Source organism: Caloenas nicobarica, chromosome 3 (genome assembly GCF_036013445.1).
Source record: "Caloenas nicobarica isolate bCalNic1 chromosome 3, bCalNic1.hap1, whole genome shotgun sequence".
Lineage (NCBI taxonomy): Eukaryota > Metazoa > Chordata > Aves > Columbiformes > Columbidae > Caloenas > Caloenas nicobarica.
In genome coordinates this window covers 68,261,966-68,286,053 of record NC_088247.1, presented here as the reverse complement: position 1 = coordinate 68,286,053, position 24,088 = coordinate 68,261,966, and the positions used below count along the sequence as shown (strand labels likewise).

Below are 24,088 nucleotides of genomic sequence, written 5' to 3'. Positions count from 1 at the left end.
GATGTGATAGGATCATCAGCAGAATATAAAAACCGAAGATTTGGAGTGTCTGTGCTTTTGCAGATCTCTTGTATGTGGTAGCAATAAGACACCTTGATTTTTCTGCTGTGACTAGTTATTTTGTCGCCGTTTAGCAGTCTTGCTTTTCTTGACCTTAGTTATCTAAAATACCATACTTAGCTACAGAAGCAATGTGCTGAGAAAACCTGTGGTATGTTGTATTCCTTTGAACCTGAACACCTGCTTGGTTTCTTTTTACTTATTTTCGTGTAAAGTGCTGTAAGATTTCAAAATACTAAGTATTGTGTCCTGCAAAAATCTGTCACAGTTATTTATTAAGTCCTGAGTCCTTTAACCGTCACTGAATATATTCCCATTGAACTGGGATTTTGATAAAGCTGTTAGCTTATTGTTATAACGCCACCTTAAAAATAAGACTTAACGTTCCCTTTTAGCAGGATGAGCATAAGAAAATGACTGATGACTTGAAATGCCAGAGCCAGTCTGTGATGGAGCCAGATCATTAGTAAGCCTTAGTTCCAACCTGGGTAGAATTTAAGGATTCTTCTCTCCAAGATGTAAACATGAATACAGCTTTCTGCAACTTTTATTCAAGAGAGGAAACCCAGAAGAAAGTTTTTATTTTTTAGTAAATGCAAACATCTGTTAGTATGAGTCTGGCATTACTATTTCAGTTCTGTTTCAAAATTGTAGTTGCTAAACTTCCTGAGGTGCAGAGGAGGTTCCAGTAAGTGTCTCCAGTTCAAAAGCAAATGGGAGAAATCATTTAGCCAGATTTAAAGAAAAACATCAATTATTTAAAGATTTGAAACTCAATTCTATTTGGCATGTAACAAAGTCAGCAGCTGTTCTAGAAAACTGGCTTTTACAAAATGCAGGGTTTTTTTCGGGCAGGATTTTCACTGGAAAGGTTTGGAAGTCCACAAAAAATTCAGTGGCAGAAGTTAACAACAGACTTAAAATGAGTTTAAAAGAACTAATCTGTTTGTGCTAGATATTGTAGTTACGAGTTCTTGTTAAATTGGAAGAGATGAATTGTGCAAAGATGCCTTCTGTGTGGTTACACAATTACATTTTTCACTGTAACTGTAAGACTGATTCCTGGATGCTGTGTTCTCTTCTGCTGGAACTGTGCATCCCTCTCTACAGCTTATTTTGCCTGCTTTACATTGCTAGCTATGAGACAGTCCAAGAAGAACTAGAAACCAGACCTGATGTCCAAGCACGGTTACAGTGATGTAGTGTAGGATGGAAAAACACTAGTGATGTGCCAGCAGCAAGGTCTGATCCTGTGTGGTGCTGGGTGGAAAGAAGAGTCCATGTGGATTTTCATTCAGGTCACGGCACTGAAGTTTGAATATAAAAATACCAAAGCATTCAAGCAGCATCATGTTGAATGCTTACTGTTTACTCTTCTTCACTGAATGCTACCAGTGTGGGCAGAGAAGAAAAGGATGTAAAAGCTTTGATTACATTATCATCTAGGGTATTATGCTTCCATATGCATTCATATCTACATGTCTGTCTTCACTGAATTTTTATTTGCTCTGATTTAGAATAGAATAGAACCAGGCCATCTTTTTTAAAAGAGGAGAGAAGCAAGCCTTCAAAATTCACAAGGAGATGGAAAATAATCTTTTTAAAAGGCCTATATATAGAGCATTGGATCCATATGCTCTATTTGTGTTGCAGTACATCAGCAGCATGTGATGGCTGGTTCCTTTTGTTAGGTGTCTCTGCAGTACTGTATACAGATTAAATAGCTACTGCATTGCAGAGAGTTATTAATACATTACATTGCACTTTTGCTGAAGATGTCAGTGTGTCCTTAAGCCTGAATGTACCCTGTGGTTGAGTTATGGGTCTGTTTTTAAATTTTGCTGAGGATAACTTATTTCTTCAGTAAATCCTTAGCCAATTGGGAATTACAGAATAACATAATTCCTAACCTCTGTAAACTCCACTTATTGTTCAAGTTTAGAAAAATCAAGACTTTGTTCCAAAATAAAATAAAAATACGTCACCCTTCTCAACTCTTAATCCTGATGCATTAATAATGTGGTCTTATGGCACTGCGCACACAATGGGAGGGAGCAGGAGAGGGGGCAGAGAAATGGATGCAGCTCCTAAAAGATAATGCAGATAAACAAAAGCCAAACTCGGGGGATATGAAATGCTAGAAAACGAGAAGTGAGGCAAAAACATTATTTTCCTGATATACCTTTGTACTGTTTCGTTGACGATGCACGTTAGACAGTAAAACAGAAGGCTTTTGAGTTTCTAGTCTCCTGCACTGACAGCTCTCAGTGCTGTGCATGTTTAAAGTGATGGGGAGTGACAGGTTGTTCTTGGGGAAATCCTCATGTATGGGGTAAACTCCTGCTGACTTATATGTGGGAATATAAGGGAGAGCTAAGGTCAAATGTGGGTGTGCAGAGAAGAAAGAGCAAGGCAGAGCAGAATAAGGACCTCAGCTCTGCTCCCCTCTCCTTCCCACCCCCTGTAATGCACATGGGAGCTCACTGTGCCAGTTCAGACCAGTGGCTGAAGCTCATGCTGCATCACCGCAGCCCCTGCCTATACCTGGCCCACTGGAGCAGACATGGGAAGCTTTCTGTCACCACCTGCCCCTGGGTCTGTCACCAGGCTGGAGTTGAGCCTTCAGCGTTCAGGAGGTTTGTCATTGTGAAATGACGAAGCTGCTGGTATTGTTTCTGTGTCATAGGACTTCACAGAAGTGACCAGGCAATGCCCTATGGCTGGTTGATGCTCTACAGGTCTGCCCAGGAGTTAATGAAAACCTCCCTCAGAGGTGATAAAAGCTCCATAGGCAAGGTGGGCACAAGGTGTGAAGAAGCAAAGGTCTGAAGGAGCTCCTGACAGAAATACATGTGAATGTGGAGCATAAGCAAATGTATGGTAAATTTGCCACATTGTGGGTTATTTGACTGAGTAGCTGGGTGCTGCACTGTGTGTGTTCTGGGAATATTGGGACCAGTGTTGGCCATCCTGTGCCTAATGGTGTGTCCAGCACTTACAGATACATGGTGGCTCTGTCTGAAGTATTGCACAGATCTTGCAAAAAGTGCTCATGTGTATGTATAGCTTTTAATGTATATATGTAAGTATTAAAAAAAAACAACTCAGAAACTACAGGAGAATGTATGTGGTGATGTATGATCTCAGACGTGGCAGCATGGCAATCTGATCTTTCAGCCTGGGTAGAAGGGACTTTCACCTCTACAGCCCCGACATTCAGATCAAAGTGTTTCACAGCTTTGCGAATGGTCTCAAGGCTGTCTTTGCTTCCTTTTCTACCTTCAGTTTCCTGCTGAAAAACGTTGTTCAAGGACTATGCTCTTTAGGAAAACTCAGAATGAAGCCGAGGCCATGTTACGTACAAGGAGAGCGGGAGTGAATTTCAAGATGATTTTAAAGATAGCATATCTTTTAGCAGACTAGGTTTGCGCATGCAGGTGTTAGAGCACACCTGGAAAGTGATGCCAGCAGCTGGGAACTATTTTGACTTCTTTTGCCTCCCAGCTTCAAGATAGAAATCCCATCACCTCCTTCGCAAGCTAAGAGAGCCATCAGCTTTCCCACTGGTCTATATAATTTTTTTTTTTTTTTCTCCTTTTCTTCATCTTTGATCCTGATTTCCCCTCTCACTGTCTCCTTTCCCACAAAACTATTTTTTTTTCCTTCTACTTTGCTTCATTGTGATTTAGCACAGAGCACTTGATGGTTTGGTTTTCACGTTTTCTTCCTCCAAGTTTTTCCTCTCCCTCTTAAAAAAAAAAACACCGAAGCTTCACAAGCACCCTGCAAAAGCCAGTTCCTGTTTATGTTAGGGCAGAACAGAAACCAGAATGATCTTATTGCTGAGGATCATCCTATTGCATCACAGGTTCATGGGAGTTTCTAACATAAACACAGAAATTTCACAATACCAGCAGGTGATTTATTTGCTTTACATCCTTATCGATATCGTCTGCAAATCAAGGAGCAAAGGGTAATTAATGCCGTGAAAGTGGGGGCTCTATTTGATGTTTTCACAGCGCTGTGCCTGGAAAAATGGAAGTTAGTGGGTGTTGCTCAGTGAAGTGTGCATTTTAAAGTTACCCACGGTGATGCCCATTGTCCTGTCCCTGAATTGCATGATGTCATGTTTTCATTTAAGGCTCTTAGCGGTGCCGAAGACTGTTGGTGCACCGGGAAAAAGGCAGTGAGAAAGTTGTGAATCAGGTTTCTGTAAAGCCTTTGTGTTTAGGGTTTTGATAGATAAAAGCTGACTCATGCAATATTTCTGGCGAAGGAGCTGTACAGACTAGTAAGAGCTTCTCATTTTACCTAAGTGCCCAATGAGGTAATTCGGGAACAGCTGAAGGCAGAGCCTGCGCCTCTCCTCTGCTGCACAGGTAGGTCGTGGGTTGTTCAGAGAGGGCTGGAAAAATAGAGGGGACTTGGTCGTCCTGGGTGCGAGGAGCCAGAGACATTCCTCAGTGGTGAGATACTGTCGCAGAGGATTTTCCCTTGCAATAATGTTCTCGGACATTAGCGTGCTTGGTTGTGACAAAGGCTATTGTGCTTGAAATATTGCAGGGGGGATGGGGAGGGGGGTGACAGTAACTTGACAGACAGAGGCACATTAGTTGCATTAGTTGGTGATTTTTTTTCCCTACTGTAAGATTTCTAATAAATGGGATTTCTGTTGCTCAAAGTTCAGCTAAGTACTTGGCAGCATATTGTTTGTGACAGTTCAGACTAGAGATCTAATCCTGCTAGTATTGTAGCTTTCTAATGTGATTTTATTCACAGAGGGTGTTAGTTTTAGGAATTATATGTGTTCATATGCAAAATGGAGTAATTAAAAATCTGCTGACTTTCACTTGGACAATATTCAGAGCAGAGGATATAGGGAGTTAATTTAAGATCGTGTTGGGATTCTTGTAGTGAATGTATTTTAATCTTCCTCAGTCTGGCAGCTGTGTAACATTCATGTTTCTCAACTCCAGTGCTGCATTTGAATTTGATACTGAAGGTAGAAATTGTTGTAAACAATATTACTTAATTGTATCCACAGTATGAATGCTTTATTTGAAATACGAAAATATCTCAAGGAAAATACAGGAAAGATTTCTTGTAGTCTCATCACTTTCATGTAGCTAAACTTCCAGAGGATGTGAAGCCTGTAATTTCTGGAAAAGTTGACTTTGTAGATAACATCTGAGGTGCTCTTTCTCATGCCAGGGGAAGGCAACAACAGTACTAATTATGAATATAAATTGACTTCTGAGTTTTTAGTCATGCAGTATGTCTCAAAAAGTCATGTGCAGTAAACAACTTGGAGGAATAAATACCTATACTTAGATAGGGATTGGGGTCTTCGTATTTAAATATAAAATGGACTTAAAGCACTTTTTCTCTCATTGTATGCTAATGTTCTAGAACAGCCAAAGTTGCAGAGATAATGGAAAACTATTTATCATTACCATGAATATAGCTACAGGAATGAGATATTTGTTAAACTGATAGAACTGTAAGCATATTTGGAGAGAACTTTTTAATGGCTGCACACTGGAAACACGAGATACACCAAGATAGTTGCTCTGCATGTCCCTTCGGTGTTGTAACTTACGTTACAGTTGTCTGTTGGGGTGAAACACGGGTGTTTCTTGCCCTTGCACTGCTGTAGAGCAGGGACATGTTCTTGCTGGGGTTGTGCTGCGCCCAGGGGGTGTGTGCGTGTGTTGCAGGGGAGAGCAGGGAGTTTTGGTGGGGAGGGGGAGAGGCTATCTCCATTCATGCAAAGGCACAAGCAAGAAATGACCTTGTTCGGGGAACTTATTTCCTTGTGAGTAGGGACAAGTAGTAATTATCCTCCATTCAGTGCTGAACTAACAAGTAATTACTGTTATTCCTTAATGAAAGTATGCAAATTGAAGATTTTTTTCTTTTCTTTTTTTTTTTTTTTTTTTCCCCCAGACTGAGTTAAATACCGTTAATCACAACTCACAAAAGTTCTCGATATTATTTTGGTCTGTCACTGAAAAGGTTTAGGAAACAAAAGAACACCTAACAAAAAAAGCAGTGAACCGGGCAGATGTGGGTCAGGGCGTACAAGACTTGCTCAGAGCCTGTGCTGCTGTGGGTCTGGGGGTACCTGTGATGACACAGACTGTTTGCAGCCTGAGTTTTGGTGAATGCCCCTGCCTGCTGGTGCTGCTGCTGAAATTGGTGGCTGGTGGGGGGTTGCTTGTAAATCAGGTCCTCAGGGTATGGGAGAAATGAACTTGCTTTTTTTAGTAAGTTTGTATCAAAGACAGAAATTTGTAAGAGGTTACGGGGTTTGCAAAGGCACTGTGTCAGTATAGTAGGTAGCAGTATCAGTATATAGTAGACAGCAGTCTTGGGGGAGGCTGTTTCCCCTTTCCCCTCACTCTCATTAATTTGCTTGTGAATTTTTCATGGGCAGTCGGTAGAGACCTGAGGCTGCTGGTGCAAGAGTGAAGTTACTTTGCAGTAAAACTATACCAGAGCTCTGAAAAGCCAAATGTAGACCCCAACAAGAGAAAAGAAGGATGGGCACATGGCTGTGGTAATGAGCTGGATTCAGCTGCTGCCTTTTTTGATGGACTTGTGACTGTAGAAATCATCTAAAATTCCTGATTTCAACAGCAGGGGTAATGCTGCTCAGAGGGGTTTCTAAATATGAAGTTGTGAAGCCTTAGAAAATTTTCAAATCCTTTGTTATTGGGAAGGGCTGTGGGTTTGTAACAGCTACATGTAGCTGAGGGAGAAATTGAGGGCTGGGCAGAGCCAGGGCTTGTTCCCAAGCCCTGACTTCCACAGACAGGGTGCAAAGTGTTTGGGACAGGACTTGCCAGCTGAGGAAAGGCAGCTGCTTCCCGGTTTTGTGCCCCACCGAAAGCTTCGTGTCCGTGTGCCTTGTGATTCTGCTGGGTTCTCCAGCTGCGTGGGTGCTCAGCTGCTGCTCTGCCAGAGCACTGAGCTTCCATGCCATCTGCATGGAGCCCCACCAATGCTTTTCACTGGCTGGAGATGTGACGGGCAAAATTTTAGCAAAAATTTTCCACAGAGAAGCCAAATGACTGATTTACACATGGCTGGGAAAGGAGTAAGAATGAAGTAAAAAGTAACTTTTGAGGCTGCCAGTCAAGAGGAAGCTTTGAGGACAAAACAGACCGAAATTTTCAAGTAGCAAATAGTATGTTTGGTGTAATTTGTGTAGAAATATACAGGAATAGTCATTGGTATTAAAAAAATGGAGGAACTTAAGCCAACTGCGTTGCATGCAATTAATTAGCTGTGCCTGGCAGGTGCCAGGGGTTCACCAAGGTCGGTGGAATACAGGTGCTAAAGAGCAAGCCCATTTTAACTATTACAACTAATCCTGTTTTGTTGTTGTGGGTTTTTGTTTTGTTTTGTTTTTGGTTTTTTTTGGTTGTTGTTTGTGGGGTTTTTTTGTAAGCAATGACATTGTCATTAAACAAGAAAATAAGTTTTCTTTGTTTTGTTTTTATAAGGCACGTTAAGCTTTCACAGTGCTTCTGGCTACAAGTTTGTCTTATGAAAAACTACTTTTAACATGTATTCTGACTCAAATTTCATTGACCTGAACTGTGTTTTGTTTGTCTTTTATATTAATGAGTCTGACAATGTTTGTGAAGCAAATATTACATATTAATGCCTTCAGGTTATCTGAGAGGCAGACCACATATCAGTGAAACAGGAAGAAAAGGGCATGGAGTAATGGAATGCCACAGGAACCTTTTATTTCCCCCCTAAATATGGCTAATCAGTTGTTTCTTTGTCATGTAATTTTAGTAAAATGTCTTGGAGTAAGTTAGTGGAAGGATATCCCTGTTATCTTGTTTATCTTGTGCCTTTTTCAAGGGGGTTTACATCTGCACAGCAACATTGTGCTTTCTAACTGAACATGAAAAATGATCCAAAGCTGATAACAAAAATACATTATTTCTTATCAAAAATGCATACTTTCTTATCACAAGCAATAGGAAGGCAAACATCTTTGCCCATACCCGTTCAGAAACAAGAGAATTTCGCAGCATTCTTCAGTTTTAAATACTTTACTGATTTATTGCTTTATATTTTACTTTGGAGTTTGTACTTGATGTGGTTTATTCAAGAAGGGTAAGAAAATATGCTTCTATGCTGCAAAACCAGAAGAACCTGGCACAAAGAAAGGCTGTAGATTTTTCAGACTTAAAGGTAAAACCAGGAGTACAGAGGTGCCAAATTAGGTTTTTAATCTAATGCCCAATTTCTGACCCATGTAATGAGCAAATTACTCTCAGTGTTAATTCCATGTGTTACCTTGAGGGCAATACTTCTCCTTAACAGAAAGCTAATACCATCATTTTTGAAATGGTGGTATTAATTACTCATGTAAAAATAAAATCCTATGCATTCAGGATAGGCCAAATAAATCAAACTTTCTTCTATGGGCTCTTTTTTTTTTTTTTTCTTTTTGTTTGCTTTAGGTTGTGGTTGGTTATTTATTTATTTATATATTTTTTAAAAAAATATTATTTTAAAATAAATAGTAGTGTTTGATTTTGAAAAATGAAGGAATGGCTTTCTGTGATGAATGAAATTCTTCCTCCTGCCCCTCCTCTCCGACCAAGTGCAGCAGGAGCCGTGTCCGGGAGGTTTCTGCTCATAATTGCAGAGCCACTCTGCCTCAGTTGAAGTAGGGCCACCTTAAAGGTTGCGCAGGTTTAATCTGCAGCTTACTGGCTTTATGGTTTCTTTACCAAAACTGCTGTCTGCAGCTGTAATTGCTGGTGTAATTTTTTTTTTTTTTTTTTTTTTTTAAATAAATTGGAGTAAGGTAAGGACTAAGCTACCACTGTGTGGGTACCTTCAGTATTGCCTTTCTTCCTGAATTGTCACGAGTTTCCCTTTTCAAAGGACAGACATTCTGAAATTCTTTGAGTTTGAGGCAGGATTTTTTGGGTGGACGCTTCTTACTGAAATGAAACCTTGAAGTATTGGATTTACCCACAGCTGCTTCTGCAGATTCTCATGGTGCTTCACACAGAACTTGGCCAGAGAGAAATCTGCATTGCATCGTGGACAGTGGCCTGTAGGGCATTTCAGCAGCAAAAAGAAAGTAGAATTAAAATGCCATCAGGAAGACAGATATCTTATTTTGTTTTTTGCACTGATTTGAAAAACAGCTTTTGGTCAGTTCAGCAGGGGGCAATATGTTGGCTTCAGTTGAGCAGTTTTAGAATGACTTATTTTCCCAGTAGAAAACGGAATTATTTGGCAGAACACTTTCCTATGGGAACTCTTTTTTCAGAAGCTATAATATTTTCATTGGGAAATTATTCTGATTTTAGTGGTTTTGTACAAGCCATAGAGCTGGTAATTGATAACTGCTTTTGGTTTTTGTTTTACTGTTGGTCTTACAGCATTCAAAATGAAAGATATTGTTTGCTATCATTGTGTGATTCCTGAGTTTTCCAAAGCATCCAAGCCAGGGTCAGTGCTCAGCTTGGAGATAGCAGGTATGGCTCTGGACAGAGGGTTTTTTTAACCTTAGGGAAAAATCTTCGAGTCTTATTTCTCTCCTGTGCTGAGCCTGGGTAGAATGTGCACGAGCACCAGGCCCAGCATGCTGGCACAAGAAGGATGAGCCAGAGACATGTATGTGAGCAGGAGGTGTGTGGTGCCTGCGTAGTAGCCCCCAGTGGGAGATCCCCACCACCTTAAAAGCATTAGAGCCACGGTGACCTGCAAATTGCATTGTTCTGGTTGTCTTTTAGTTAAAATAGAGTTGTGGCCGTTTTGTATGCAAAAAGCTTTAAAAGTATCTGTTGTCAAATTTGTGTTATATAGAGCAGCAACAGTAAATCCACTTCTATTTTTTTTTTTTTTAGATGACTTCCACTTACCTCTTGATGTTTTACCAGCTGTGACGGAGGTCCTCGACTCCAAGACGAAAGGGGAAGATTTGCACAAGGAGAGCAGACCTTTCCGCTACTGTGAAAAAAAAACCATGGACCTGTCAGACAGTGACCGTCCTGTGAGCTTTAGCTCCACTTCCTCCTCTGCTTCCTCCAGGGACAGCCACTGCTCCTTTGGAAGCAGAACGACCTTGGTTTCAAACAGCCACTTGGGTTTGTTCAACCAGGATAAAGAAACGGGCGCCATCAACCTAGAACTGGTCCCAGCCAGGCGGTTTTCCAGCAACAAGCCACGCAAAAGCTCCCCTGCAGAGCAAGAGGATCCTGAGGAAAGCCTTGAAAAAAGGCTAAGCATGCCAAGGAAAGCAGAATCAAAAGGAATAAGTAAAAACTCTGCGATGTCCCTGGTCACGGAGCCCACCAGTCCCAAGCTCCTCTATGTAGACAGAGTGGTCCAAGAGATTCTGGAGACAGAGAAGATGTATGTGCAGGACCTAAAAAGCATCGTGAAGGTAGGAGTCTTGCTTAGGATGGTGTTAACTGTTCCATAATGCTGCTCTTTACATTGTTTGATTTCGCAACAGGACAGATGGACCTGACAATGGAATTGGCATTTGCTGGTCTTTATAAATTAGCGTAACATCATTGTTCTTGTGTGTTTCTAGTTTTCATTTGATTAGACAAGTCTGAACTGTTACTACATGTTCATGAAGAAGAAAACAGGAAAAACATTCTACAGTTGACAGCAGTAGTGAGCAGTGGTAAGCTCTTTGCAAGTAGTGTTTATTTACAAAAAAACCCCGTACTGTTTCTTAGAATGTACAGCAAGAAGCAAACAGGAGACAGCTTTTTGTTTGCCCCTTTTCATGCTTTATCTGAAGAATCTCACTTATTAATTTTTCCCCCCACCAAATCCTAGTACTGCAAGTTTTTTCCTGCCTTTTTCTCCTTTTCATGCAGTATTGAATATGGCCTATTTATTTGCTGGAAAACTCTATTGTTTGACTGTTTCATGAAGGAATTATGTTTTCTTTAAAACTAATTCTGAATGGGTGGTGCTTAATAAATGGGTGTAGCATTTATTAGCAGCAGTGACATGTTTGTCCAATCCCCAGATGAACAGTATCTCTCATTTCCCCTTTCTAGTACAGGGAAAAGTATGGATGAGTCCTTCTGTGAATTGTTCTGCTCACTCCATGTACTTGCAACTTGTGCCATCAGTCTTGTTCTTTTGTGTTTTTGAAGGTGACAGTTAAGTCCCTTGGCTATTGTTTGTAGTCTGTGTACTTAACCTATGTGTGTATGACTACCTGCATAGAAGGATTTCTTGGGAGGTGCATGTTTAATGTGCTGTTTATAGAATATTTAGCTTTAGGTAGCTGTATGAGGTCATCTGCAAAAGGAAGTATCAGTCAGCTGGACACACTCTCCCCACCTGCATTTCCAACCGACTTGGTTGCACAAGGAATGAGTGGGAAAAAACACTAAGGCTTTGATAACACAAGTGCATGTCATGATTAAACATCCCCACCCTGCAGAGTTCTCACAAAGAAGGCTTTTTCTACAAGACTTTCTTGGTTTCTGTAGCTGCTGCTGTTTCTCTACATTCAACTGTTGGCTAAGTTTCATTTTGGAGTGTTTCAGGTTGTCATATGCTGCAGAAGCAATCCATCTTCTGTGCGCAGTCACTGTTTGCTAGGCATGACCACCATGGTTTTGGAAACCTTAACTGTCACTCGTCTTCCTGTGTAGTAAACTGTATGACTTGAGAAACTGGAAACTATCATCAAAATCTTGAAATAGATTTTCCATTCACAAGTAGGAAGACCAACAAATGCTTGCTGTAAATACTTTAAGCACCACTACAGTAGATATAGATTAAATGTGGCAAATGCTCTTGAAGTTATGAAAAAACTGGAGGAATTTACCTGTGAAATACCCAAGCGTACTTCCTACAGTAGCTAATAAGTAATGAATCTTGAAAGGTCTATGTGGCATTAAAGAGCCTATTTGAGAAATGTAGTGGTTGGCAGTGGGGCTTTTCTTAGGTAGATTTTGAGGATCTGAGTGCTTCAGAGGAGCTCCTTCCCAAGCAGTGAGGACAGTGGGGAACCAGCTACCTCAGGCTGTGCATGTGCTTTGCTTGGTCTTCGGGGAGGGAGGTGTGACTGGAAGCACGAGGACCCTGTGTTTTATGTTTCTCAGAATTCTTTTCTCCTCATGTTACCTTAGCAATGCTGCAGTGATTTACCTAACCAAGGGTGGTGGCTGTGAGGAGGATGGGAAGACTCCACAGACATCTGCAGGAGTGTCACAGCTTTGCAGGATTTGATTATCCAAGCCTTTGTGACTTGAGGTCATTTAGTTTGGCAGCCAGCTGAGTAGTGCTGATCCAAACTAAGATGAAGGGAAGCAGCTTGATCTGTCTTATTCTCCAGATAAACATGGGTCAGATTTTGGCAGCTGGCTAGGAAATGGGATGAGAAAGGGAAAAGGGGAGCTGGGGAGGGTCAAAGGACAACTGTTGCCCAAGAAGTGTGTGGGAACTGAAGAGCTACATGAAGGTGGGAGCTGGCAGAGGAAAGCATGAGCAGATGAACCAGTGCTAAATGGAGAGAGAAAATCATGAGGGAAAACAATATGAGGAAATGAGAGAAAACCCAGGAAGTGGAAGGTTGAGGGAAGTATGAAATTGGTTGGAATTGAAGCTTTCTAGTGAATTTTGCAGCTGAATGCAATATAGAACCTTATGTACACAGATTAAAAATAATCAGAAGGTTTTTTTGTTTTGGAGTGGTTTGGTTTTTGTTTTTGTGGGTGGGTGGCTGGTTGGTTGGTTGGTTTTTGGCGGGAGGAAGTAGGGAGGGAGGAAAAGAAGCAGGGCAACCCAGGTATAAAGAGCTAAAAGCTGAAGAGATGTCAGGCTGAGGATGGCGTAAGAACAGAAAGGGAGAAATCAATAGGTACCGTTTTAATCACCCTCTACCCCCAGCTGAGAGCTGTTGGTACAGATCTAGTCTATGGCTTTTTGTCCCCTGGTAGTGGGGATTTGCTGATGCCACCTTCTCGATATACAATGGAAACAAAAAGAACATGTTCTTACTGTTCTTTCGAGCAGTTTGAAAAAGATTCTAGAGCTAGAAGTGAGAGGGTGTCAAAACTCATGTCCGTGAATCCACTCTCTAAATTTCTGGTGTAAAGCAAAACATGTTTGCCTGTGGTCCACAGTCAAGATTTTTTTGGGGGAGGGGAGGGAGGAGGGGAGTGGTGGTGGTTTTGTTTTTGTGGTTTTTAATACATCCACACTCTTTCCGGTCATCCAGATCATTAATGAACATCTTAGAAAGGACAGGACCCAGTATTAACCTCTGAGGTATGCTGCTAGTTACTGGTCTCCAGCTAGATGTTGTGCCTTTGATCACCACCCTCAGGGCCTGTCTGTTCAGCCAGTTCTCAATCAGTCTTGACTGTCTACTCATCCAGCCCATACTTCATCACCTTGTCCATGAGCATCTTGTGTGAGATAGTGTCAGAAGGCTTTCTGAAGTCGAGGTAGACAGTATCCACTGCTCTTCACTCATCTACCAAGACATTTCGTTGTAGAAAGTTGTCAGGGTGGTCAGCTTCCCCTTGGTGAATCCATGCTGGCTATTCTTGATTACCTTCTTGTCCTTCGTGTGCCTGGAACTGGTTTCCGAGATTAGTTGAACACAAATGTAAAGAACATACATAGCTGTATGCAAATGACCTATTAACATGGATGGTGTGAAATTGCATGTAGGATCCTGGTACTATTCATTTTATCCAAAGTCACCTCATTAAGAGTTAGCCCAGCAGAGTATTTTAGGCAGTGTCCTTTCAACCTATGTTAGCCTTACAACATGTAGAGTTATCAGGCTTGATATAAAAGATTATGGAGTAAATGGGGAAAAATAAAGTTTCACCCTTTTTGATGCCTTTATTGACCTAGTTCTGTTAGGTCATTTGTAAGTAAATAACTAAAAAGAAACTAGAAAGGCATAACTTTTATTGGCTTTTGCGTATCTGAGTGGTATTTGTTCTTAATAGTGCCAAAGTGCTGGACAGATGTAGAAATCGACTTCATAGGATATGGCTAATGTGATCTTTAATTGATAATTGTAAACCTGCTGAGTTTCTCCAGCTTTCTTGTAAACTGCTGATAAGAAATATTTCCTGGGCTTAGGATGAGTGAGAGGAGGCCATACAGGCCCTATTTGGCTCCCTTTGCCCCAGCATATGCATTAAAACCAGCTGCCTTTCTAGCCAGTACAGCCATGTTGTCTGTAACCTGAAAGAACAGTTGAATTATGATTGTTTTGAGGTGTGCTGCTGTGATTCTTGCACAGACAAGCATTGTAACAAAGATAGAGTGAACTTTTCCATTGTTTGATGTGTTTTATCAGATGATCTGTTAAGTATAATTAAAATTTTGAATTAGTACATCTTGAAGCGTGTTTTGGGCAAGTTTGTGATGAGAAATCGGATACCTCTGCTTCCTGCTTGTGTCATGCTGACAGGTGTACTGGCCAGGGCAGAAACTGCAGACCTTCTCCTCTTCAGGACCCAGCCTGACTTTTTCAAGTAGTAATTTATTTAGAATAGGCATAAGATTCAGTTAGAGTAACTTACTGAACTAACTTTTTTTTCCTGAGTAAAATGCTGTCCCTGAGTTTATAATAAAAATGTGTTTTGCCCTTGTGGGCACAGGAGTCAGAAGCCTATATTCATAATTTGTACAAATGCTTATAACTGTAGAAACCACGTTTGTGGCTTACCTTTGCAAAAGGAAGGAATTATGCAAATGCACTGTTACAGTGCATGCATCTATCATGTTACATTGGATAAACTCTCACAGTGATATCAGCCTGTTGAGAACATCTAGATCTACTGCATGAACCTCAGCTGTGTGATATAAGAACTCCTATCAGTAAAATAATATCAGTAAAAAGTCATTGACATCTATACTGCAACTAGAGGGGAGTGAAGCATGCGTTGTCAGTGCATTTCACAAATATTTGATGCAAACCGAGGTTGAGCTTTAGGAATCTTGAACTCCACCTGAAATCTGGGAGACTTCTTTTATGTGAAGGAATTCTTCTACCCTTTCACACTGAATATGACATTTTTTAAACCATCCCTACTGGACTAGTTGAAGTCTTTTGCCTGTCTACTCTCTGGATCTTTTGTCCTCTGCCACTTTTTTTTTTTTTTTTTTTAATGTATTTCAGACTCCTCATTCAAGCCTTTTTACCTAGAAATTCCAGTTCTCCTCTGCAGAGTCTTCTGCCTATGGTCTTCCTGCCCATCTGCCCTAGGTCTTCTCGCAGTAAATCCTGTCCTCGTCCTCTGTCAGTCCATTTTGTCTCATTTCCTCATGTGATTTATCACCTTTCAGTCTTTCTCTTTCCCATGTTTGTGGTGTCTGCTGAGTCCAGATCTCTCTCCATAGTTCTCTTGGCAGGTCTGAAGACACTCTCTTACATAGCTTGTCAGTCTTTTTGACAGGTCTGTTGTAATTCTCCCTCTATTCTTCAGCTTTTTGTTCAGCCTGCCTTTTCTTCTGACAATATTTTGATGACCATTCCTAATTTTTCTGTCCTTTTCTGCTGACATTGAGTCTCCATCTTCTGATGTCCATCAAGCTTTGTTCCTGTTTTCGCCTTCCCATCTCTCGTGTCTCCTCTGACCCAGAACTGCCCAGAACGCTTCTCCACATTGCCTAAGGTTTGCAGAACAACACTGAGACACAGAAACAATCTTTGCTCTTGCTTCAGAGGAGCAGATCTGAACCAGATGTACTGGCAGCATCTGAGAATGGCAATTATGGGTTAAGACCTTGTGAAGCCTGAGCTGAAACGTGCAGAGGACTATTGCTAAAAGGTCATATTGGGAATATGTGCATTTGAGGGGTTTCTTCCCCTTCCCTTCCCTATACACACACCCTTCCCCCAAACTGGTCAAATATGTGGAGATTTGGACAAAGACAGCAAAAAACGTACCCTCAGAAACAAAGTCTCTATTATGCTCCAGTCTGTTACTGCCCCTCCTTCAGATGTGAGGGTACGGTTCATGTCCCTGCTAGTCGCCCTGGGGGTGCTTGTCTTCTCAGGGGAAAGGTCACCAAAGTTTTTCAAGATGAGCAAAGGAAAAGAAGGGTGTTCTTTCTCAAAAAGGCCAGGGGGAAATGCTTTTGCTGAAACCTCCTAAAACAACTCAGCAAGGAGGCAGGTTTCTGGCATGGAAAGCTTCATCCAAGGTGAGCAAGTCTGCTGAAGTTATGTATCCCTTGAAAGGGGTGGGAAGAAGTCTTGTAAGGGGAAATATTGGACGTTTGCAGTAGATACATGTTGTGGCACCAGTGATTAAGGGAAGCCCTTCTGAGAGGAAGTCAGTATCAGAATTTTATTGTTCCCAGTTTCCTGCTTCCCAGCGCTGTGGTTAGAGGATGTCTTTTTCTACGTCTTAGGCAATTAGTTGAAAAGACAACTCTGAAGGCTACATGTGCGCATTGTCACTTCTTGTGGTGTGTTAGTAAAAGCATAGTGGCTTGTGCCTGGGGTTTTTGGATAGCGTAACTCTCAGAGAAAGTTCTCCTGGTTCAAGAGGTGGGAATCTCATATAGCTAAGGCATCCCAGAATGTTTGTTCCCACATTACACTTAATTTCCATTTGCAGCCTCTTTTTCTCTGGCTGCCAACCTACATGCCTGAGGAAGGTACCTTTAGGTTGCTGATGTAAGTTGCACATGAAGATGTTACTCCGGAAGAATACCTCTGTTTCTCAGTACAGAATTCCAGCACCCAATAAAAAGAAATTATATGATTAGAAGAGCTGTCCTTTGTGAGCATTTTGTAGATGAGAAATTTCATAATGGAAATTGCTTCAATGGAACATTTATTGAATGTTATTGAGAAGATAACTGTGATGTGAGAGGATGTACCAGTCCCTCCAGCGTAAGCATCCTGAATTTTATGGCACTGCTGTAATCATCGGACTCTAATGACAGCATTCTTTTGAGGCTTTTCATCACTTTTATTTCATTCAGTATAGCAAGCAGTGATGTGTGGTCTCATAATTAGTATTTTTCTTCAGTGCATTAAGGCCAGAAGTTAGCGTTCCATATCAGTGGCTGTAAAGCTATGGAACAATGCTTCAGCTTCATGTATAGGCACTGCAGGTTTGCAAGTCTAGTCTGTCTGACAAAGATTGCTGACATGCTTCATTTATTTGTCTTAAATCTTCAGCACGAAACAGAGAACTCAGATGATGAGTGGGTGATTTTTTTTTATCACTTTGCCTTTAATTTCCTTATGAACAGAGTGATGATTAAGAAACAGGCTCTCCACTCTGGGGCCAGCTGCAGAGCCTGTCCCATGCAGAGAGAAAAGACATTTAGTTTAGATTTAAAGTAAAGCAGTGATATTCAGAGCGAGATCCTTCTTTGCAATTTGTCTTGCTATGATATTAAAAAGCAGTTAAAAGCAGGTTAGCACACATACTGTTCATTATGACTAGAGATTGATCCTTATGCATTTAGAAAATACGGATGAGCCATTTAAATTCCGTGCAAAATAAATATTATGATCATGACAGTGATATATTCAACTGTGATTAGTATTTGGTGTACTTCTGAGCTGATGAACTTTCTCACTGCTTGTTTTTTCATCCATGAAGGATGAGCTGTGTCAAAATCTGATTGACCTCTTCAGAGAAAGCATGGCTTAAAAGCAAGGGAGGTTTTCTGCAGTAATATTGAGATATGATAGCTGAAACAAAATTGTGCTTGAGGACCTCAGTACATATCTAAGAGACCTTCCTGAAGCCTGTGAAGTTTAAACAGAGTTACAGCAGTACAAATTGGAGCAGAAGAATGTTCCACTTAAAAAATCTGTAATAAATTTGGAAGCAGCTATATTGGAGAAGGTTAATATTTTGTTTCTGGAGTTGCTGTTTAAAAGTCAAGACCACAATCCACGCTGGAGACTGTTGAGAGGTGAGGTATCTAGTAACACCACTAGGTATGTTACCAAGCAGGTATAAACAGCCGTTCTGGCTACACTTAAAGAAATACCTGAAGTAAATCAGACTTCTTTCTTCTGAAGCAGAAGGACTATTCAGTTTTCTCTGCAGACTTCTTGCTTCCTGGATGTGAGCCATGTTAAACATCCTAAAGCAACCTGAAGTGATGGATGTATACAAAAACTGTTGTTCATGTCTGCGTCTTAAATAGTTTTGGACGTGGTTATTTCTGAAACTCCAAGACCTTGATCAAAAATACTTTGCCAGCTATGTATGCTTTAGGCTTCTCATCATCTGTACCCTTAAATGAAACCAAAACAAAAGCAGAAACAAACCCCAAATCTTGTTTTTCTGGGCATATGAGAAGGATTCTGGCTTTGGAAGGATTCTGTACAGTAGGAATACATTGTGTTGTGAACAACCAGAAGTAACCTAACAAACCACTTATGTGGTAAAGGCAACTGCTTATGTTGTGGCATGAACAGGGAGCTGTTGGTAAACTAACCCCATAAGAAATATGCAAAGCCAGGGTTAAATATACTGATGCGTGTTTGTTCTTATCTGCATCATCAGTACTCAGTCTCATTTCTTCTGGTAACATTCATAAATGTCTTTCATTCAGCACGTTCCCAAGTATTTGAAAGATACTGAATAAAATGTCATCACTGCCTTGTGTTTTCTCTACCACCACCTTGCATCCAGTTCTTACCTTACAGCTGGATTGTAGAAACATGTTGGGACAGGGGCCGCCTTTACCAGGTGATGGCCGAGCTGCAGCCTATGGCTGGGACTGCAGACATGCAGACAGCACAAATATAGAGCCATAACTTTGTGTTTGCTTTAAAGTCAGCTCTGTGTTTGGACAGTACAAAAGAGGGAGTTACACTGCAGTAATAAAGCAGCTGTCTGTAAGTGTGCAGTGAGTCCTTCTCAAGCTCTGGGTGGGAGAAGCGGTTGGGACGGCTGCTGCTCTTCTCGGGAGCTGCAGAATTGCCGAAAAGCCCGGCTGCCTCTGCTCTTGTCTTCCCTCTTCTGCAGCAGGGCATAAATCGTTCAACCGTGCTGTTTGTAACCTTCTACCCGCTTTCTAAATCCGAATGAACACAGATAAAAGGGTGAAAGTTAATCTTCTCTTCCGGAAGGCTTTATTCTTTTGGGAGGGGGGAGTCAAGGGAAGATGTGGTTAAATACAAAGTGTGCCATTTAAGAGTGCTGGTGGTGGGCAAGGGGCTCCTGGAGTGAAGCTTTGCTCCCCATTGGCGGGATGCATAGAGCATTTCTGGAATTCAGAAAGGAGCAGAAGAGAGATGTGTTCACCTCTGCCCTCTGCCTTGCTGTTGCTCACTGGTGGGGAATGAGGAGTGGGGCAGCAGCTCCGGGAAAGCAGCTTTACAGGAGGTGGACAGCAAAGCTGGGAGGTACAGCACTGAGAGGCAGGAGAGACACAGTGCAGCTTATGCTGCAAAACTTTCAGGAAATATTTAAAAGTTTTACTAAGATGATACATTTTTTTTGCAGAATGATTTTTTTTTTTTCAGAATGACAGGGATTTCTGTAAAGAAATTTCAATATTTGGAAGTGATATCTTAAAGCCAAACAAATTTCTGCTTTTCTAGCCAGACCATAGTTTCTGGAATTCTATTTGCTTATTCTGGCCTCTTCCATTTCCATCCATGGAAATATTTGACCACTTTGAAATTTATTGTATCATTTTTATTAAATATTGTCAGTGAACTGTGTTCTTCTAGTAATTAATGATCTTTTAACCTGAAGGCCTAACAAACCACATAGCAGTCTCTCTCTCTCTTCCACTCTCTTTGCTCCCACGGATTAAGGTGTGGAAGTAGCTGCTGTTTTTTGTGGTTTCATGAGAAAATAATTTTACAAATAAGACACTTTTAAAAAGTTTTCACTCGTGAACCACCCACTACTATAAGCTTCCATTTCATTGCATAATAACAAAAGCCATCCATAAGTCTCTGGGAATCATGTGGTTACTAAGGTTAAGATAAATGTGTGTTTAGGATGTGTGCAGATTTTCTGCATTTTGCTGGGTTTGCATTTTCATTCTTTGGAAAACAGACTCTTTCAGTTTCCCTTCTTGGATTTTAAAACAAACATTTCTCTTCTGGAATGTCTCCTTTACCTTGTAAGCATTTCAATATTTCCTTTAAAAAATGTTAATGTTCATTTGCCTTACAAATTGTGGAAAGTTTATTTAATGTGCCAAGTGTCTACAGCACAAGACTTGGGTTCCTTTCCTGGGCGATTCATACATTTAAAGGCTAAATTTGCCTTAATAATTCTCTGTGCCTCGCTGGACTATGGTTCAAGAAGGTTATAATCAGCCAAATAATCTGTGTTGTGAGAATTTATAGATGTCCTGATGAACTTTGAGATTATTATTTTTTAAATTTATAATTAGTAAACATTTCAGCTGGGACTTTTTAAAAAAGCTCTATGTTATTGAATGATGATGGTGATGATTGACAGGGATGTTGAGCCTCAGTTGAAGCTTTAGATGTCTTTAAAGCACTTCGTCTGCCTAACAACCTCAAACTACTTAACATCCTGATTACTGTTTAGTGTTTTAATTTGTCTGTCCTCATTACTGTAGTTTATTTCTTCTGTTTCCTTTTAAGAAGTTTGTTAGATGGGGGCCTCACATAGCTACTACTGGTGGCATTTGTTATTGGCCCATGATCTCCATCCACTCTCTGAACTTGCCTCTTACTGCACTCCTGATTTGGCGTGCCAGGTCCTGGGAAAAATTCCTGTAGCTGTGATTTAGTAGTGGATGCTGCTGATATCTGGAGGTAAACATGGGATGCGATTTTAGAACTTCAGTAATTTAGTGTGTTCAAGTGTCTAACTGGGGTTACACATGAGTTGCTGTTGCCAGTGATTTACCTGTATTGTCTTTATAGATGATGGACAATTTAGGGAACTTGTACGTGTGCAATCCATGAATGGCAGTTTCAACTTTTGAGTGCATCTCTATCAAATTACAGCTTGATTTAATTGACAGCCTGCCTTCCAAGATGTCTTTTTAAGATGGGAGACTTTAGCATGAAATTCCTGCAGTTGAGCAGGGGAGTATTATTCAACTTTGATTGTGTTTTGTTAGAGCAAAAATTCACTTCAACAAGGAAGGCAAAATCCATGAAAGCAGTCCATCCAAGCAGGCTGGCAGTTCCATGCTGGATCAGTGGGTGACAGGCTTTGATCCTCCAGAGAGCTTGGTAGACACAGCATGCCCTCTGAAATGGCTCATGGGACTCAGATGACAGAAGAACAATGCAGGCATTGGGTAAAAAGAAAGGACATAAACCCCTACACTATTGTAGTAGCTTTGTAGGACATGTGCCTCCTTCCCCTCCAGTCCCATGAGGGCGGAGCTGGGAGCTGCCGTGAGCATCCTCTGATGGTGGGGCAGGGGCAAGAGGGCCTGCAGACCCTGCTTGAGAGGCTTGGACTCCAAAGCGGTGAAGAGGACCCCACAGCTGCAGGGTGGCGAGGCTGTTGTCCTACCCCAGGGACCCGATGGATGAAGTCAGTGCAACAGCCTGGGCAGTGCTGAGGGACCTCTCACGGGCAGTTTTCCAGGGCAAGTGCTTTGGTTCAGTTCCTGGCTGTGCTCTGACAACTTCAAGTCCTGTGACAAGATCTCCTGACTGTTATGTTGTTGACATTGATGTGCCCTAGAAATTCTGACTTTGTATACAACCCACACCCGTGCTCATGTTCTACCCAGGCACGACTGTTCAAAGGCAGCCTAAGCCAAAGAAACGGCACGTTTTAGAGGTGCAAGGCATAGTGTTAGGACTCAGGAATTCCTCACTGCTAATTTTGGCTGGCACATACTCCTCCTGTGGCTGTCTGTGCATGTGGCCAAGGGGACCTACTAGAGTCCACTGCTTTCAGTCCTAAGTATCTGTAAATAGGACAGTGTTTTAACGTCTATAATATAGGTGGGGAAGTCACGCCGATTAGAGAAAATCTGTCACTCAGGAATAACTGTGGAAAAAAAAATTCTTCCCTTTCTCTTCTGTAGGTAAAATTTAAGTTAATATTGTTAACTTTAATTTATCTGCAGAACCTTAACTGTGGACAGTATAGGGAGAAGTCTGTCATGATCACTTTACTCTGCAACATTAAACAGTGGAAAGAAAACTTAAATGTGCTTCTCTATTTTTAGTCTTTCTTCATACCACTTTCTCACGAATGCTCTTACCATCGCTCTTTGCCCTTTCTACACGCAGTCAGTGAAGTATCGACTTACTGTATCATGCCTGCTTTAGTGCTGTTATCCACAGGCTGTGTGTGAGCTGATTGCATGTGTAAATCGGGTAGTTCTGACAAAGCTGGACATAAACACAGGTGAGTGCCGTACGGCTTCCTCACCACCTCCACCCGGCGCTGGGGAAAGGCTGATGCCAGTGAGGTGGCCTCCTGCCAGATCAGTGTCTCCGCTCTTCTGCACAGACATCAGAAAGAAATCCATCACCAACCACATCTAGGAACAGGAGTATGAAGCACACGGATTACTTCAGCCATTCCCATTTGGAGGCTGGCTGGCTGGCAGTGGTGGGAAGTGTTCTCCTCACCCTTCTCCCTTGATGGCAGGGTCAGTGCTCTGCAAGCACGTAGGTGGGTGCTTCAGAGCCCACCTGCGAGGCCTGGCAGTGCTGTTTCCCACAAAGGCAGAGCTTTGCTGGCACTGACAACTGGCAGTTTTATGTACAAGGTACTGAGGGACCTTGTAAAGAGAATGGAAAAGGTGGGTAGGAAGTGCATGGAGCCCAGGAGCTTTCTGCTCCCATTGCCGACATGAACAGAGGAAGCTGCATCTCCAAGTCTGTGTTGTCCTCAGGAAGGCCCTGGCTTTGGCTGTTGGTGGCAGAGCTGTGCTATGCGTAGCCCCAGACAGGTGCTGGTCTTGTGGACCTGTCTGTGCTTTGGCTGATGTGAGGGTTTTCCTGCTTCAGATGTCTTTTAAAAAACCCCACCAAATACCACCATCCCATTTTCCATGAAAAGCAGAAGGTAGGAAGATGAAAAAACACGCTTACAGAAATTTCCTTCTTTATTTAATTTTATGGTTTTACATGTAGAGAAGCTATATGGTAAATAGCACAAGCATTTTTTTGAGGTTTGATTTAGTGGCATCATTAACACACAATATCTGTAGCAGAAATAAAACATGGTTCTGATTTTTATGGCACTCAAACGGCATCTATTCCTATTAGTTAAATAGAAGTATTAAATTGTATTAGCCTACTGTATGACAAGGTGATTATGTTACAGCCTGCGTTAGTGGTTGTGTTACTTACCTGGGAGCAAGAAATGCGTGCTGCTAGGTAGCAAATTCTCACTGACAGAGGAAAGAGCATTTGAAAAGTTCCTCCCCTCTCTGTTGAATCAATACAGGTCAGACATCGAAGCAAAGCTGTTGCCACTTCTGCTTCTCTGACAGAGGAGTTTCAGAGGTAGGAGGTTAAAGGTGCTAATTGTCTCGACGGGCCTGGATTTCTGCCTACAGCATGGGAACATGCCAGGCTATCTCTGGAAAGCTGCAAATGACAAGTACTTTGATGTGGGATAGGAGATGGGAAATGGTTTTAAAAGCAATTGGACAAGCATTTTCACTCAGAAGGGAAGGATGGCTGCCTGTGTGACCAGATATGTGACCAGTTTTGACTGGTTACAGAAACTGAAGAGGAAAAAGGTGGAAGACAGAAGATGAGGTGCAGAAAGCAGTCAGAAATGTGTTAGGATTGGCAGCATGAAATATTTTGGCACAGCTATGTCCAAGTAAACCACTGTGCAAGTTGCAGGAGACCTGCACTGAGGTAGTAGGCTTGTCGTCTTACATCATAGAAAGTGATGACAACAAAGATAATTATGTGTTTTAAGGAGAAATCCTGACAAAAGGGTTTGATATGGACAGGAGTTGGATTTGATTTTGGTCTCAGTCAGTCCTTGGACTCATACAGCCAAAGGAACCAGAGCAAGAAGGCAAAATATGTATGGTTTACAAGTGCACCTTCACTTTGCAGGGTGCAACTGTA

General features: G+C 41.6%; 1 protein-coding gene across 1 annotated transcript in view; it reads left to right on the top strand.

The window, feature by feature from the left end:
- Positions 1–24,088, top strand: part of PLEKHG1 (pleckstrin homology and RhoGEF domain containing G1) — a 134,040-nt gene that overhangs the window by 72,093 nt on the left and 37,859 nt on the right. Inside the window, exon 4 of the mRNA XM_065631962.1 lies at positions 9,951–10,489. Coding sequence (XP_065488034.1) covers positions 9,951–10,489 — 539 coding nt within the window. The remainder of the gene's footprint in view (positions 1–9,950; positions 10,490–24,088) is intronic.